Source organism: Schistocerca gregaria, chromosome 5 (assembly GCF_023897955.1).
Source record: "Schistocerca gregaria isolate iqSchGreg1 chromosome 5, iqSchGreg1.2, whole genome shotgun sequence".
Lineage (NCBI taxonomy): Eukaryota > Metazoa > Arthropoda > Insecta > Orthoptera > Acrididae > Schistocerca > Schistocerca gregaria.
The window spans coordinates 577632403-577649800 of record NC_064924.1 but is presented as its reverse complement, the minus strand read 5'-3'; the positions used below and the strand labels follow the sequence as shown (position 1 = coordinate 577649800).

Below are 17398 nucleotides of genomic sequence, written 5' to 3'. Positions count from 1 at the left end.
TTTTCTGTATCCAGAAAGGCCCGTGCACGACCTGAAACATGTGGTCGTGCATTATCCTGCTGAAATGTAGGCTACCGCGGGGATAGAATAAAGGGTGGAGCCACGCGTCGTAACACATCTGAAATGTAACGTCCACTGATCAAAGTGCCGTCAATGCGAACAAGAGGTGACCGAGACATGTAACCAGTGGCACCCCATACCATCACACCAGGTGATACGCCAGTATGGCGATGACGAATACACGCTTCCAATGTGCGTTCACCGCGATGTCGCCAAACACGGATGGGACCATCATGATGCTGTAAACAGAACGTGGATTCATCCGAGTAAATGACGTTTTGTCATTCGTGCACCCAGGTTCACGTTGAGTACACCATCCCAGGCCCTCCTGTCAGTGATGCAGCGTCAAGGGCAACAGCAGCTACGGTCTCCGAGCTGATAGTCCATGCTGCTGCAAACGTCGTCGAACTGTTCGTGGAGATGGTTGTTGTCTTGCAAAAGCCGCTATCTCTTGACTCAAGGACCGAGACTTTACTGCACGATACGTTACAGCCATGAGGATAAGATGCCTGCCATCTCGCCTGCTAGTGATACGAGACGGTTGGGATCCAGCACGGCGTTCCGTGTTAGCCTCCTGAACCCACCGATTCCATAGTCTGCTAACAGTCATTGGATCTCGACCAACGCGAGCAGCAATGTCGCGATGCGATAAACCGCAGCCGCGATAGGCTACAATCCGACCTTTATCAAAGTCGTAAACGTGATGGTATGCATTTCTCCTCCTTACACGAGGCATCACAACAACGTTTCACCATGCAACGCCGGTCAACTGCTGTTTGTGTATGAGAAATCGGTTGGAAACTTCCCTCATGTCAGCACGTTGTAGGTGTCGCCACCGGAGGCAACCTTTTGTGAATGCTCTGAAAAGCTAATCATTTGCATATGACAGCATCTTCTTCCTGTCGGTTAAATTTCGCGTTGTAGCACGTCATCTTCGTGGTGTAGCAATTTTAATGGCCGCTTGCAATCGCCAAGTAGTGCGGGTTGCCCAAGATCCAGGGTGCGTAGTAAGCGGTCTGCGCGCCGCAGGGGGAGCGGAGTGGAGAGCGCATGCGCAGCGGCTGCGGCCCCGGTCTGCGCACGGCCGGCGCGGCGCGGCGGGTGGCGCGCGGTTCGGTTCAGTGGCTGCCTCCGCGGCAGGCGATGGCGGTCGACGGCGGCGCGGCATGGAGCGTGGCGGCGGCGCTGGCGGTGCTGCTGGCGCTGCGGCTGACGGCGGCGCTGCTGCCGCTGTGGGCCGTGGCGCGCATGCGCCGCTGCGCCGGACACCGCCGCCTGCTGCTGCTGGCGTCGCGCTTCGCGGGCGGCGTGCTGCTCGCCACGGCGCTGCTGCACATGCTGCCAGAGGCGCGCGACCAGCTGCCAGAGCACGCCTGGGGAGGTAATTAATCTATATGGGGTGTCGTCTCAGTTGTGCGACTGGATTCGTGATTTCCTGTCAGGAAGGTCGCAGTTCGTAGTAATAGACTGCAAATCATCGAGTAAAACTGAAGTGATATAAGGTGTTCCCCAGGGAAGCATCCTGGGACCTCTGCTGTTACTGATCTATGTAAATGACCTGGGTGACAATCTGCGCAGTTCTCTTAGGTTGTTCGCAGACGGTGCTGTAATTTACCGCCTAGTAAGGTTATAGGTATCAGTGGCAAAGCTATTTAGAAAAGATTGCTGTATGGAGTGGCAGGTGGCAGTTGACGCTAAATAACGAAAAGTGTGAGGTGATCCACATGAGTTTCAAAAGAAATCCGTTGGAATTCGATTACTCGATAGATAGTACAATTCTCGAGGCTGTCAATTCAACTAAGTACCTGGGTGTTAAAATCACGAACAACTTCAGTTGGATAGACCACATAGATGAAATTGTGGGGAAGGCGAGCCAAAGGTTGCGTTTCATTGGCAGGACACTTAGAAGATGCAACAAGTCCACTAAAGAGACAGCTTACACTACACTCGTTCGTCCTCTGTTAGAATATTGCTGCGCGGTGTGGGATCCTTACCAGGTGGGATTGACGGAGGACATCGAAAGGGTGCAAAAAATGGGCAACCCGTTTTGTATTATCACGTAATAGGGGAGAGAGTGTGGCAGATAATAAGCGAGTTAGGATGGAAGTCATTGTAGCAAAGACGTTTTTCGTCGCGGCAAGATCTATTTACGAAATTTCGGTCACCAACTTTGTCTTCCGAATGGGAAAATATTTTGTTGAGCCCAACCTACATACGTAGGAATGATCATCAAAATAAAATAAGAGAAATCAGAGCTCGAACAGAAAGGTTTAGGTGTTCGTTTTTCCCGTGCGCTGTTCGGGAGTGGAATGGAAAAGAGAGAGTATGATTGTGGTTCGATGAACCCTCTATCAAGCACTTAAATGTGAATTGTAGAGTAATCATGTAGATGTTGATGTCTCCGCGATTCCTCAGCGTATCGTATCCAGGTGCTGAGCATATTCCATAATTTCGTGCTTAATACTGTTCTCGAGACTCTACAAGTGGTATAGTGGCCGTCTTTCTTCGATCACTGGCATGGTTTTCCATCTTTACGTGATTATTCCCTGTAACTCAATAAAACTGCAGCACAGAAAATGAATAATTCGGGTGTAGTGAACCGTGTCGACATGGGGGAAATGGCAGAATTGTAAACACGGCTGTGGCGGCCGACCAAAGGGCAGGTCACCCTTCACCGACTATTAAGTGCCGATGACATTGTAATTCTGTCAGAGACAGCAATGGACCTGGAAGAGCAGCTGATCGGAATGGACAGTGTCTTGAAAGGAGGATATAAGACGAACATCAATAAAAGCAAAACGAGGATAATGGAATGTATTCATATTAAGTCGGGTGATGCTGAGGGAATTAGATTAGGAAATGAGACACTTAAAGTAGTAAATGAGTTTTCCTATTTGGGGAACAAAATAACTGATGATGGTCGAAGTAGAGAAGACACAAAATGTAGAATTCTAATGGCAAGGAAAGCATTTCTGAAGAAGAGAAATTTGTTATCATCGAGTATAGATTTCAGTGTTAGGAAGTCGTTTCTGAAAGTATTTGTATGGAGTGTAGCCATGTATGGAAGTGAAACATGGACGATAAATAGTTTGGCCAAAAAGAGAACAGAAGCTTTAGAAATATGGTGTTACAGAAGAATGCTGAAGATTAGATGGGTAGATCACATAACTAATGAGGAGGTATTGAATAGAATTGGGGAGAAGAGGAGTTTGTGGCAGAACTTGACTAGAAGAATGGATCGGTTGGTAGGACAAGTTCTGAGGCATCAAGGGATCACCAATTTAGTATTATAGGCCAGTGTGGAGGGTAAAAATCGTAGAGGGAGACCAAGGGATGAATACACTAAGCAGATTCAGAAGGCTGTAGATTGCAAGATTGCAGAAGGTACTAGGAGATGAAGATATATATATATATATATATATATATATATATATATATATCGGATCCCGCTCCAGCTACTGCCAGGTCTGGGCGCTGACGAGTCCTCTCCATTTGTCTCGGTCCTCCCACCACGTTTCTTCCTCCACTTGCTGCCAGGTCACACCTCTCCTTTCCACAGATATTCTCACTCCCATTTTACCGTGTTCTTGGACGCCCTCTAGGTCTTTTCCCATCCATCTTTAGTTCTACCGTAATTTTGGGGAGTCTCTGCTCATGAATCCTCTTATCATGTCCATACCATCTTAATCTCTTTTTTTTAAATATCTTCTCTCATACTTTCTTATGTAAGGTCCTTTCTAATTCCTTTTTTCCTTACTCTATCCATCCTTGTTTTTCCCTTAACTGCACTGAGAAATTTCATTTTCCCTGCCTGCGGCCTGCTCCAGTCTCTTCCTGTCATTGTCCATGTCTCTTCACCATAGGTGACAATAGGGAAGTAATCATTCTTATACATAAGGAGTTGCATGGAGAGCTGCATCAAACCAGTCTCAGGACTGAAGACCACAACAACAACAACATAAGGAGTTTTGCTTTTTCAGAAACTTTCTTATTCCAAATCAGGTGTTTTATTGTTTGGTAGAAATTGCCTCCCTTCTGCAACCTCCTATTAATTTCGTTGGTCATTCTTCCATCCTTAGATATTTCACTCTCTAAATAAGTTAAAATTTCTACTACTTTGGGGGTCTCCATTCTAGGTAATATTTTCGTTGATCTCTTTCTCTCTTCCAAATACCATTACTTCACCTTTATCTTTATTTACTTTTAATCCATACCTTTCCCACGCGGGATTAGCCGAGCAGTCTAAAGCGCTGCAGTCATGGACTGTGCGGCTGGTCCTGGCGGAGGTTCGAGTCTTCCCTCGGGCATGGGTGTGTGTGTTTGTCCTTAGGATAATTTAGGTTAAATAGTGTGTAAGCTTAGGGACTGATGACTTTAGCAGTTAAGTCCCATAAGATTTCAAACACATTTGAAAATTGTGAATCCATACCTTTTCATTATTTCCCTCCACACATCAAGTTGTAACTGTACATCTACCTCTTTGTCACCCCATATTACCATATCATCTGGAAAAACCATATTTTTATCTTTTCCTTGTATTATGTCTTTAGCTGCGCTATTCATTCCCTCCATCACAACATTAAAAAGTGCAGGACATAGAATACTTCCTTGCTTAAGTCCTTGTCGTATTTCATAGTATTCCCAGTTCCCCAATGGTGTTCTAATTCTACAATTGTGTCCTCTGTACATTGCCTTTATTACATTAATGTATCCTTCTTCCATATCTATCTTCTTCATTTCTTCGCAGAGTCCTTCCCTGTTAACTAAGTCATATGTCTTTTCTATGTCTATAAAAACCATTATCACCGTTTCGTTATACTCCCAACTTTTTCCCAACAGTTAACAGATAGAAAATATCAGGTCGATCGTACTTCTTCCTTTCCTAAACCCATGCTGTTCTTCGCTCAGCTCATTTTCTATCTTTTCACTTATTCGATTTAGTAAAATTCTTTCAAAAACCTTGGCTGTATGACTCATAAGGGTTATTCCCCTGTAGTTTTTACAAAGTCTCTTATTGCCTTTTTTGAAGATGGGGACAATGTCTCCTTTTCTCCAACCGTCAGGTATTGTACTATTTCTCCACACGCTTGATAGTACTCAATACAGCCACTTCATTCCTACTAGACCTGCTGCTCTTATCATGTAAACTGATACTTCATCAGGTCCTTGGGTTTTCCCTCCATTCATCTTCTTCACAGCTATTTCCATTTCTTCCAGTGTAATTTTTCCTGATCCTGCTTCCCAAATTCTCTCAATTTCTCCATTATTTGTTGTTTCCTCATGTACCTTCTCCCTGGATCTTCAATCACGGTACTGTCCTCTGTTTCCATCTTTACTGGTACTTAAGAAGCCTTCCTTTTATTTTTCATCATTTTATAGAACATTTTCTTATTGCTGTTCACATCTTCTTCAAGTTTTTTTTTGTAAATTCTTCCAATATATATATATATATATATATATATATATACCACGGAATTTGTCGGCAATGATCTCTATACAGTATTTGAGCTTTATTAGCTAATGGCTAAAGCAGTCAACTACATTCTCATACAACGATCTGATTTCCAGAGCCGTTTGATTTGTGGCTGGTACCTCCGACGAAAAAAATCAGAACCGCATATTTGGAGATGGGGTACGATAGAACTTTTGCTGTGGTTGTCCTAATGTAAAAGAGCTTTTCTGTTCACACTCTTAAAATGCTCAGTTTTGAGAAGTCTAAATTTGAAAAAACCCTCTGGAACCTCTTTTTTTTACAAATCGCCAACTGATAGTAAGGTTGTTGCAAAGAACCACATCAGCGTTCCTCGTAAGCTCTATAAACTCACAGAGCAACTATCTCGCAAGATCTGTCCTTATGTACAATCTAAAATCATTATAATTACAGTCGCATGTACAAAGGGCCTGATACACTGCTGCAAACGGTACATGTCATTCTGTGAGAGTAGTTTGTGAGGCTGGGCACCAGAGGAGTTACAAAGTACTTGAAGTTGGCATATAGATCAAAGAGTATTCGCTTCTTGTACAGAAAATTCTTCAACTTCAAGAATTTATTCCCCTTGCTAGGCATCTCTACACACACCAGATCAGTCCAGTAAATGTCTTGTTAATCGCTCACTTGTAGTTAACATGCCATCTACAACAAATATGCCATGTACCATATCTTGTGTACAGTTGGGAGAAAATTAAGTGGGACATGTTTTGATATAGCAATATTTTCGAATTTCTCTCTGGAATATTTACAGCAAATCTGGATGTGGTGCACATCAACCAGTGAATGGAGAGAAGTGAGGGAGTCCAACAACTTTCTACTTAATGTTATTCTTCACATGGTACTCATCCGATCTGCATCCATCCAGGCGATATACATGAATAAGTACACGGGGATTCTGCCTCTGAAATTTTTCACTGTCCTGGAGTCTAATGGGAAATCCGGTACCAACAAGTTTATAACACTCATGAATATCCTTCTGATGTTTACTTATACCCTCAGAATTTTGATTAATTTTTCTCTTGAGAGCCAGACGCTACTGCAAAAGGCAATAGTCGTCTTTATTTTGATGTTAATAGCGCCCTGATTTCTAGCTATATTCTCTGGAAGAAGCATGTAGGAGGACCTTCCGCTTATTGGATCTAACTTGAATGTGGAAGTCCGAATAGAGGACTAAGAGGTTTTACAGAACGCATCATCATCATCAGGGTTCTGGGGTTGCGTGGCCAACGTTTCTGTATGTAACACAGGGGGAGGTAGTAGGAAGGGCTGGATAATTAAGTGGGTAATTTGTTGTAATATTTTTTTGTTAAAACAAATAAATACTTATGCCAAATAGCCACCTTATTAAAGAATTTTAAAACTTAATTTAGCAACACCAAATACTTTAAAACTTAATTTGACAAGCAACAGTTTAAATTCAATATTTAAGCCTAATGTCCAGCTTACCAAAAGCTCAACATTTACGTTTATTTTAAAATGTGATTTAAATTGAAGAGCAACAGGCACAGTAATAATAATAGTGATTGGGTGCATTGGTTGCTTTAGTAAAAACTCGGAATTAAATTTAATAATCAGTCCAGCGGCCACTTTACCAAATATATTATTTGAATCTGATTGTGACATAAGGGCCAAACCACCTAGCCTGGGCATTCGAATTCAAATACAGAGATATGTAAACAGGCAGAACACGGCACTGCGCTCTGCAACGCCTATATAAGACAACAAGTGTCTGGAGCAGTTGTTAGATCAGTTACTGCTGCTACAATGACAGGTTATCAAGATTTAAGTGAGTCTGGACGTGGTGTTATAGGCGGCGCACTAGCGATGTGACACAGGTAGCGATGAAATGGGGATTTTCCATTACAACCATTTCACGAGCGTACCGTGAATATCAGGAATCCGGTAAAACATCAGATCTCCGACATCGCTGCGGCCGATAAAAGATCCTGCGGCAACGGGACCAACGACGAATGAAGAGACTCGTTCAGTGTGACAGAAGTGCAGCTCTTCCGCAAATTGCTCAGATCTCAACGCTGGGCCATCAACAAGAGGCAGCGTGCGAAGCATTCAACGAAACATCATCGATATGGGCTTTCGAAGCCGAAGGCCAACTCGTGTACAGTCGATGACTCAATGATGCAATGCTCTCCTCCTAGCCTGTGCCGTCAACACCGACATTGGGCTGTTGATGACTGAAAACATATCGCCTGCTCGGACGAGTCTCGTTTCAAATTGTATCGAGCAAATAGCCATGAACGGGTATGGAGACTACCTCATGAATCCATGCACCCTGAGTGTCAGCAGGTAATTGTTCAAGCTGGTGGAGGCCCTGTATTTGTGTGGGCGTGTGCAGCTGGAGTGAGATGGGACACCTGACACGTCTAAATACAATTCTGATAGGTGACACGTACGTAAGCTTCCTGTCCTATCACCTGCATCCATTCACGTCCATTGCACATTCCGACGGACTTGGGCAATTACAGCAGGACAGTGTGACACCCCACAAGTCCGGAATTGCTACAGAGTGGCTCCAGGAACACTCTTCTGACTTTAAATACTTCCGCTGATCACCTAACTCCCCAGACAAGCACGTTATTGGGCGTATCTGGGATGCCTTGTAACGTGCTGTTCAAAAGTGGTCTCCACCCTCTCGTGCTCTTACATTGCAGGCTTCAAGGTGGCAGTTCCTTCCAGCACTACTTCAGACATGCCACGTCGTGTTGCGGCACTTCTGCGTGCTCGCGGAGGCCCTAAACGATATTAGGCAGCGGTACCAGGATCTCTGGCTCTTCAGTGTGACAAAAATGATATTTTGAACTCATGAATTAGACACAATGGTCACTTTACCAAAAACATTTAAAAACATTGAATTTAGATAAGCAGTCGCACCAGCTATCAAAAGACTTGGGATGCAATATCAGGTGGTGATAGTCTGAATCTTCACTGCTGAAGTTGAGTTTACACAGTTTGTGACGTCCGTGTGTCATCGTTGTCATTCGTTACGTCATATATAAAGGAAATTAGATATATATTTTATATATTTTTATTTTTAATTTATCAGCATGATTCTTTCTCTCAGGGATATTGTCTTTTCTTATCACTTTTACTTACTTACATAAGTAAATATGAAACGGGTTCTTGAAGGCCCTCAGTTATTCATGTACCAACTTTAGTTTTTGAACGTGATGACTGAAATATAGTTGCCGTTAACTGAATTGAATGTAATTTTGTTAATTTCTATTTATAGACTGCAAAGCAAGGCTTGAGAGAATTTCGATTGTTGCCGTGGAGCGGCCACGATAAAACTTACTGAACTCATGGAATCTGTATAGTTTAAAAACATGAACTTTAACGTAAATTAATTATCTGTTGCAATTTAAAAAGGTTCTTATAACGAAATCTCTCGCATTTATAGATACTGTTAACACTGAAAAATAAATTATTACTTCAGCGCGTAATGGCCGACCAGAGGCTGCATCGGAACATGAGCCTATGGCAGCGCAAATTACTGAAAAAATGCTTATTAAAAATAATTAGCCACTGCGAGCATTTGATGTGACAACTATTACAACAAAATTCATTTTGTAATAATAATAACAAGTTTATTTTAGCAATAAATACGAATAACTTACATAAAGTATGTGTAGCACCTCAATGACTGCCTTCCGTATAGCGAAACAAACCAGTGTGTGTACCACAAAATACGTCCTTCCTCCTCGGCCGTACAATCGCGTCTCTTTCGGTCCTTTTTTACTTTCATAGACATTAAATAAAAACGCTATCACTGCATATCTGTTGTTTCAAGAACATTAAGTATATCTTTTACACTAATTATATTCATAAAATACTTAACTAAGGTTTACAACCGATAAAAATGTCAATATTTATGCGACGTACCGTCTCAAGTTACAAACACACACGTCTCATTCAGCACCTGATTGAATGGAAAATGTAATCTCTTCACGTTCCTTCTATGTTACTAACATTTGCCTCAGGAGACCTGCCGATGTGCCATGTAGTAGGACCCTACCACACTCAGTAAAGTCTCCAAAGATTAGCAAAGGTGTAACCAAAGCTTTGTGGAAAATGTAATCTCTTCACGTTCCTTCTATGTTACTAACATTTGCCTCAGGAGACCTGTCGATGTGCCATGTAGTAGGACCCTACCACACTCAGTAAAGTCTCCAAAGATTAGCAAAGATGTAACCAAAGCTTTGTGGAAAATGTAATCTCTTCACGTTCCTTCTATGTTACTAACATTTGCCTCAGGAGACCTGTCGATGTGCCATGTAGTAGGACCCTACCACACTCAGTAAAATCTCCAAAGATTAGCAAAGATGTAACCAAAGCTTTGTGCCAGTAGCAGTCACAGTCTGCCGTCCGTGCAAAGTTGACCAGCTCACTCCGTTCCAAGAAACATACTGTTTGTGCGAGTGCCTCGCTGGTTAGCGGCCAACACGTGTGCCTTCTACCTGTAGCACTGAGCGGCACCTGTAGCGACCATCAAGAAATACAGATTAGCGTGGCTGTCAGCTGTGGAACGGTGTCATATCCTCCCGTCCACAAAACATCTTCCCAGGTTGGCCGCTTCCTGTGTATAGCAGTCAGAGGGATAATTATAATAGCATTCCCTCCAACACAGAATTAAACAGAGAATAGACTATGTAGAATTTTGCAGAGCGAGGGTGTCTTCTTCAAGAATACAAAATTTAATGTAGACATGGACACACCTTTGTTGTTGTTGTGCTCTTCAGCCCTGAGACTTGTTCGATGCAGCTCTCCATGCTACCCTGTCCTGTGCAAGCCCTTTCATCTCCCTGTACTTACTGCAACCTGCATCCTTCTGAATCTGCTTAGTGTATTCGTCACTTGGTCTCCCTCTACACTTTTTACCCTCCACGCTGCCCTCCAATGCTAAATTTGTGATCCCTTGATGCCGCAGAACATGTCCTACTAACCGGTAAATTAATACGATTTACATATTAAATTCTTTTTTTTTTTTTGTTAATATAAGGTTGAACGTGAGGTAAATGAACATGAAATATTCATTCACTCTGTGGTTTCTTGACCAGCAGGGTGACTGGAATCACCAACCGAAGGATTTGCACCAGCACCTACAGCTGGGCAGCAGCTTTCCCATTACCATATATTTGGTCTTACAGACTGCCTGAAAGTTCAGCACGAAGACCCTGTCGTCTGGGTCGAGATGAGTAAGATGGTTACCCTTGTTGCATCGCTGGGTTTTTCTTTCAGAACTTCGTTTCCGGTTAGCTTTTTCTCCTTTCAGTGTCTCAGACCTGTATTGCATTAATTTTCGCAAGTGGCAGTTAGCTGTTATATTATCCCTTCCTTTCTGTGCTTATTAATAATAATTATTATTATTAAGTCAAACACAAGAAAGGGATTATATATACAGGGTGAGTCACCTAACATTACCGCTGGATATATTTCGTAAACCACATCAAATACTGACGAATCGATTCCACACACCGAACGAGAGGAGAGGGGCTTGTGTAATTGGTTAATACACACCATAAAAAAAATGCACGGAAGTATGTTTCTTAACACAAACCTACGTTTTTTTAAATGGTACCCCGTTAGTTTTGTTAGCACATCTGAACATATAAACAAATACGTTATCAGTGCCGTTTGTTGCATTGTAAAATGTTAAATTCATCCGGAGATATTGTAACCTAAAGTTGACGCTTGAGTACCACTCCTCCGATGTTCGATCGTGTGTATCGGAGAGCACCGAATTACGTAGGGATCCAAAGGGAACGGTGATGGACCTTAGGTACAGAAGAGACTGGAACAGCATATTACGTCCACATGCTAACACCTTTTTATTGGTCTTTTTCACTGACGTACATGTACATTACCATGAGGGGTGAGGTACACGTACGCACGTGGTTTCCGTTTTCAATTACGGAGTGGAATAGAGTGTGTCCCGACATGTCAGGCCAATAGATGTTCAATGTGGTGGCCATCGTTTGCTGCACACAACTGCACTCTCTGGCGTAATGAATGTCGTACACGCCGCAGTACATCTGGTGTAATGTCGCCGCAGGCCGCCACAATACGTTGTTTCATATCCTCTGGGGTTGTAGGCACATCACGGTACACATTCTCCTTTAACGTACCCCACAGAAGCAAGTCCAGAGGTGTAAGATAAGGAGAACGGGCTGGCCAATTTATGCGTCCTCCACGTCCTATGAAACGCCCGTCGAACATCCTGTCAAGGGTCAGCCTAGTGTTAATTGCGGGATGTGCAGTTGCACCATCATGCTGATACCACATACGTCGACGCGTTTCCAGTGGGACATTTTCGAGCAACGTTGGCAGATCATTCTGTAGAAACGCTATGTATGTTGCAGCTGTTTGGGCCCCTGCAATGAAGTGAGGACCAATGAGGTGGTCGCCAATGATTCCGCACCATACATTTACAGTCCACGGTCGCTATCGCTCTACTGTCTGAGCCAGCGAGGATTATCCACGGACCAGTAATGCATGTTCCGTAGATTCACTGCCTCGTGGTTTGTGAAACCCGCTTCATCGATAAACACGTAGAACTGCAACGCATTCTGTTAATGCCCATTGACAGAATTGCACTCGATGATTAAAGTCATCACCATGTAATTGCTGATGTAGCGACACATGAAACGGGTGAAAGCGGTGTCGATGCAGTGTGCGCAAGACACTACTTTGACTCAGTCCACCGGCTCTCGCAATGTCCCGTATACTCATGTCTCGGTTCATGGCAACAGCACCTAACACACCAACTGTACCCGCTTCTCCTGTGACGGGCCTGTTACGGACCCGTTTGCGTGCTACGACCATACCTGTTGCATACAGTTGGCGGTACATGTTTTGCAATGTGCGGCACGTTGGATGCTGTCTGTCCGGGTACCGTTCTGCATACACCCTGCAGGCTTCAGCTGCATTTCGTCGGCACTCGCCATAGATGAGTATCAACTCCGCCTTTTAAGAGTTCGAATACACCATGGTCACAATTCCTACAACACTACACTATCACAGACGTCTGGTAACACGGTGCACTACGGTTTGTCTGCGTGCGGAGACGAATGCAGAATAACAATAGCAGCAAGCGCTATATGCGGCCACTGCGACAGCTAGACCAAACCACAACAGTGCACTACAGCCACACTCGTAAACACGGTCGTCATCGTAAACATGTCCCTGCAGATGCTGCTCGCCGACCGTGGCCCGTGTTTGTTACAACACGCAACTGAACGTCGGAGGTTTCAAGCGTCAACTTTAGATTACAATATCTCCGGATGTAATCAATATTTTACAATCCAACAAACGGCACTGATTATGTATTTGTTTATATGTTCAGATGTGCTAACAAAACTAACGTGGTTCCATTAAAAAACGTAGGTTTGTGTAAAAAACATACTTCCGTGCATTTTTGTATGGTTTGTATTAAACAATTACACTACCCCTCTCCTCGCGTTCGGTCTGTGGAATCGGTTCGTCAGTATTTGATGTGGGTTACGAAATATTTCCAGCGGTAACGTTAGGTGACCCACCCTGTATATATATATATATAAACTTGTAGGTGGCCAAAGATAGATATTAAATTACGTTTCAAATGAGAGCCAGGCTCCCTACAAATTATTTCAAATGCTTTCGTCGAAATGTAATGCAGGCTAAGTTCACTGCCGTAGAATAAATTGCATCTTTGAAAGTATGCATTTTTGACGAAATAAAATTAGTGAAGCTTTTAGTTAATTGAATAACATGAAATGATTTTTTCTGCTCTGGCTGTGGTGCTATGTTACACAGAAAAATAAATTAAAATACTCCGCGTAATGGCGGCCAATTGTTGCCAACCAAAGATCACCGCTGTACGCTTCGCAGAGACTGAAAAAATGCTAAACAACTTCTTGTAATTATTAATTCAGGAAGAATTGTTTGCTTGGGTTCTTTAAGTAACACAATGCCCTCACTTTTCGTAAATATATTTCCACAAGGCACAGAATACTCATTTGAATTATTTGCTACGCACGAGAACAAAAAGAACAAAAGCTACCGCAAGCGTACCTTACATACAGCAGAAGAAATGATCTGACTCGAAGTGATTTTAAATATCTTTTTTCTCTTATATATAATGACAAAGATAATAATGTTAGTTTAGAGAACGTTATGCACTACGAACTCATCTAACATAAATAATGTCTTTTTACAACATTGCAATCGATGTAGCCTTTCTTTGAAGCTAATTTACTACATTTTCATAATTAATTTGTCGTTTATGTCCATATAATATTATTCAGAGTCCTTTTAATATTTACCTCAAATATATCGGCTTGAATATTTCAAAAGGGACACTATACTGACTGACCACAAATTCGCTAGCGGCGAGTTGAATTTATACATGACCGTAAGTCTAGCAAGCGTCTGTTTGTGGGAAACATGTACCTCTGTACTGAAGGCAAAATCTAACCAATTAAGCGACCGGTCCTGCTTAGAATGACCTTCATGGTGTAAGCTATGAGCTTGGAACGTAAATTACGGCTAACCCATTTCACAAATGAAGGGTTAGGAGAGCAGGGCATTGTAGTGGTATACGAAAGTCTCGCAACAGAAACCCCGAAACAGTCTTCATGTGAATACTTCTGCATACTCAGACACTAAATACTGAGGTTGCCAGAAGGTACCAAACAAGGACCTTAAACTACATTACTGCTTAGTGCGCTCGTATCACGGACCTGAAATTACGAGCAAAACTAGGTGAAGGCATCCATATAATCCAGGATGAACCTAGTCCCGACTCGTGACCAAAGCGGAGAACGTACATAAGCTGTGTATAATATTTCTGCAGGTGACGTCACTATCTTAAAAGTCAACGACCTATCAGTTCAAAGGATCTGACATCTGAGTGAAGTTAGGTACGAACTTTCGAAAAAAATAAATCATGCATATGAATCTTGCCACAATCTTGGGACTCTCAGATAGCGGATGAATGTGGATAGCCTCAGAGCTACTCTGATCTGCGGAGAAACTTTATGTCCCAAAAACGACGTCTGTAGTTGAGAAAATTTTACTTTAGAAGGCTTAACTGTGAACCTCAGCTCCCTTAAATGGCACACGAGTTCCTCAACATGTTCAACAGGCTCAGAAAAAACTCTCACTAAAGATAACCAAGTCATCCATATCACGATAAACTTAAATCTAACATTTGAAAAGATACTACTCAGTAGACGGGACAATATCGTCGACCAGTCGTAATGGGACACTGTTAAGCTCGTAGAGATTCCAATCGGTTGCAAAACTGTGGTCGGTTTAGAGTCTTCAGACAGCGGAATTTTATAACAGTTCTGGTAGCCATTGTAAGAGGTCCATAATTAGAGAACTTGTTGCTAGCGCACTCGAGCTGATGTAATTTCGATGTATTGCTCACGCGCTGCCTGCGATATGTAAGCTAGAAGAGAATCTGAGACCAAAGAGCAGTATTGACTGTAGTAAGAACTGCGTAGCAGTAGGAGTAAGTTATTGCTAGCGAGCACTCTGGTCTGGTGTATCGTGTTGGCTGGGCCGGTCGTGTGCAGCGATGGCGGAGCCTGAGCGTTATAGGATAAGGTAAAAGCAGCCTCGCGCATGTGTAGTATTGTTACATCAAGTCCCATGTAAATGTTTAAAAAAATCTGTTAATAATAATCTTTCTCGTAAAAAGTAACTTTTGACATTTATCGCAATTTAAAGAATTCACTAATTTCTCCAATCCTTGGCAATCCCGATTATTGAAAAGAAAAGTCAGTTCTTTCCTTTTTTATAAGACAAATCTATCGGTCAGCATTGCACTTAGCTGCGCCAGGAAAATTTCTTATAGGAGCAGATATATACGCGTTATCCGGCGATCTAATTAAGGTAAGATTTTTCAGTTTATTCAGAATGATGTATCAGGGTCATGACGCAGCAATGCTGACATCCAAAATTTACCAGGTTAACTTGACTGTCAATTATTGAAAGGTTATAAGTTTGTCACATTGTATTATATTTTCACTGTTGGGTAGTTACGCTAAATGAGAGTATTATTCATATTATTATTTTATATTTTGTGGGGAGGTTACACCATCTAAGATAGTGAAGAATGTAACCTTACAAAACCTGGAGAAACAGAAATGCAGGTCGGGTATTACTTTTTTGTTCAAAGCACGATACTCTATGATACGCCAAACTCCCCTATCTCCTTTTGTAACTAAAATTATGGGTGAAGAGCACAGAAAATGGGAACGTCTAGTGATTCCGTACTTAAGCATTTTCCTCAGTAACCAATCTGAGCTGTTTTAACCTCGCAGGAGAAAGCCTGTTCGGTGAACGTCTGAGAAGAATATTGTCAGTAAGTTAGATCCTGCATTCGCCGAATTTTCCAACTCCTAAAACATCGATAAGCACATCGGGATATGAGTAACGTATGCGCCATAGCTGCATACCTGCTCAGAAGGCAGATGACTAAAATTATCAATTTCATGTTTCTTTTTTTCTTTGAACATATGAACCTGCAGCAATACTTCATGAAGATGGGTGGTACACAATTTATAAGTTAGCTGTTTAGCGAATGGGACCAAAATTCGCGTTCCCTCAAATTAACATTCACACCAATGTGTTGGATATAATCAGATCCAGGAGTCACGGTAACTACTAATTCACGTGCTAAGTTCTCTTTAAAGTTCCTAGCGAACCCTGGGATTCTCACCTGGATTGTGACTTTTCCCAACACATGCAGTTAGCCAGAATTGGCCATCGTGCAACTACCAACTTCCGAGATCAAGGGAGAAAACCGACATGATGATTAACACTTGTGGTAACACTCTTCACTAATTAACGACATGGATTTTCCCATATCAAGCAGGGCACATACTGGTCCTTTGCTTACACTGGGACAAATTAACAACTGAAGTTCTCACAGAACATATACATTTTCAAGTAATAAATAGCTTCCGCCCTTACTTTGTACGATGCGTAGCTCTTACAGCTTCAACAAGAGGGTATCAGCTAATTTCGAAAATTCAGTACGGCTTTCTATGGGCTGCTGTTTTCTCGAAGTATCTGGAACCAAATCGAGGTATCAAGACTCACCGACACGATCCATGCGTTCCTTGACTAAAATTCTTGTTTACTATTTATTAATATTGATTCTACACCACAAATGTCCTACAAACAATATTTTTTTGTCTGCAGTTTAATATCACATACGAGTAATAACAACTCACTTGAGGTCAGATCTGAAGTTCAGCAGGTGATGAGATTGATAACTGCCCACGTCGTGTTGTGCCGACTCCACTGTAGCTTGAATGGATTTTTAAGTTTGTTTTATATGCCCGACTTCTAATTTCACCACATAAGTCCCCATGTTGAGCAGTTATTGCCCTATGACGACACGCAATAGAGTTTGTTTAAGCGGAATTCGCCGTTATTAATTATGTTTTTAGATTTCGTTTTATTACTCGCACAGAGACTCAACGTTCCTTTGTTTAACAGCGCGTCGTCAAAGTAAGTATGAAATGCTAATGTCTTTGCAATGCATAATGTCGACTATTGAGTTAAAGTTCGTACCTACTTTGCCGTTTTAGAGAAGAGAAACCTTAAGCGCTTCTGCTTCTATAGTCTCAGTATCAAATGTTCACTAATTTCAATTTACTTCCTATCTCAGTTCAGTATTTAACACAAATTATATATCAATGTCATTTCAGAGATATTACGTCGGTTCCACAGTAACGGATTAAAACGTATTTGTCATTTAACATCACTTTTATTAATAATCCTTTTCCTTATGACGTAAATGTTAATGAATGATCACTATCTAGGAGGAAAGAGGGATTG

The 17398-nt window shown here is 42.2% G+C and overlaps 1 protein-coding gene across 1 annotated transcript in view; it reads left to right on the top strand.

Annotated features, from left to right (window-relative positions):
- The first annotated feature begins 1197 nt into the window (after positions 1-1197).
- Positions 1198-17398, top strand: part of LOC126272678 (zinc transporter ZIP3-like) — a 462003-nt gene continuing 445802 nt past the window's right edge. Inside the window, exon 1 of the mRNA XM_049975696.1 lies at positions 1198-1441. Coding sequence (XP_049831653.1) covers positions 1204-1441 — 238 coding nt within the window. The 5' untranslated portion in view covers positions 1198-1203. The remainder of the gene's footprint in view (positions 1442-17398) is intronic.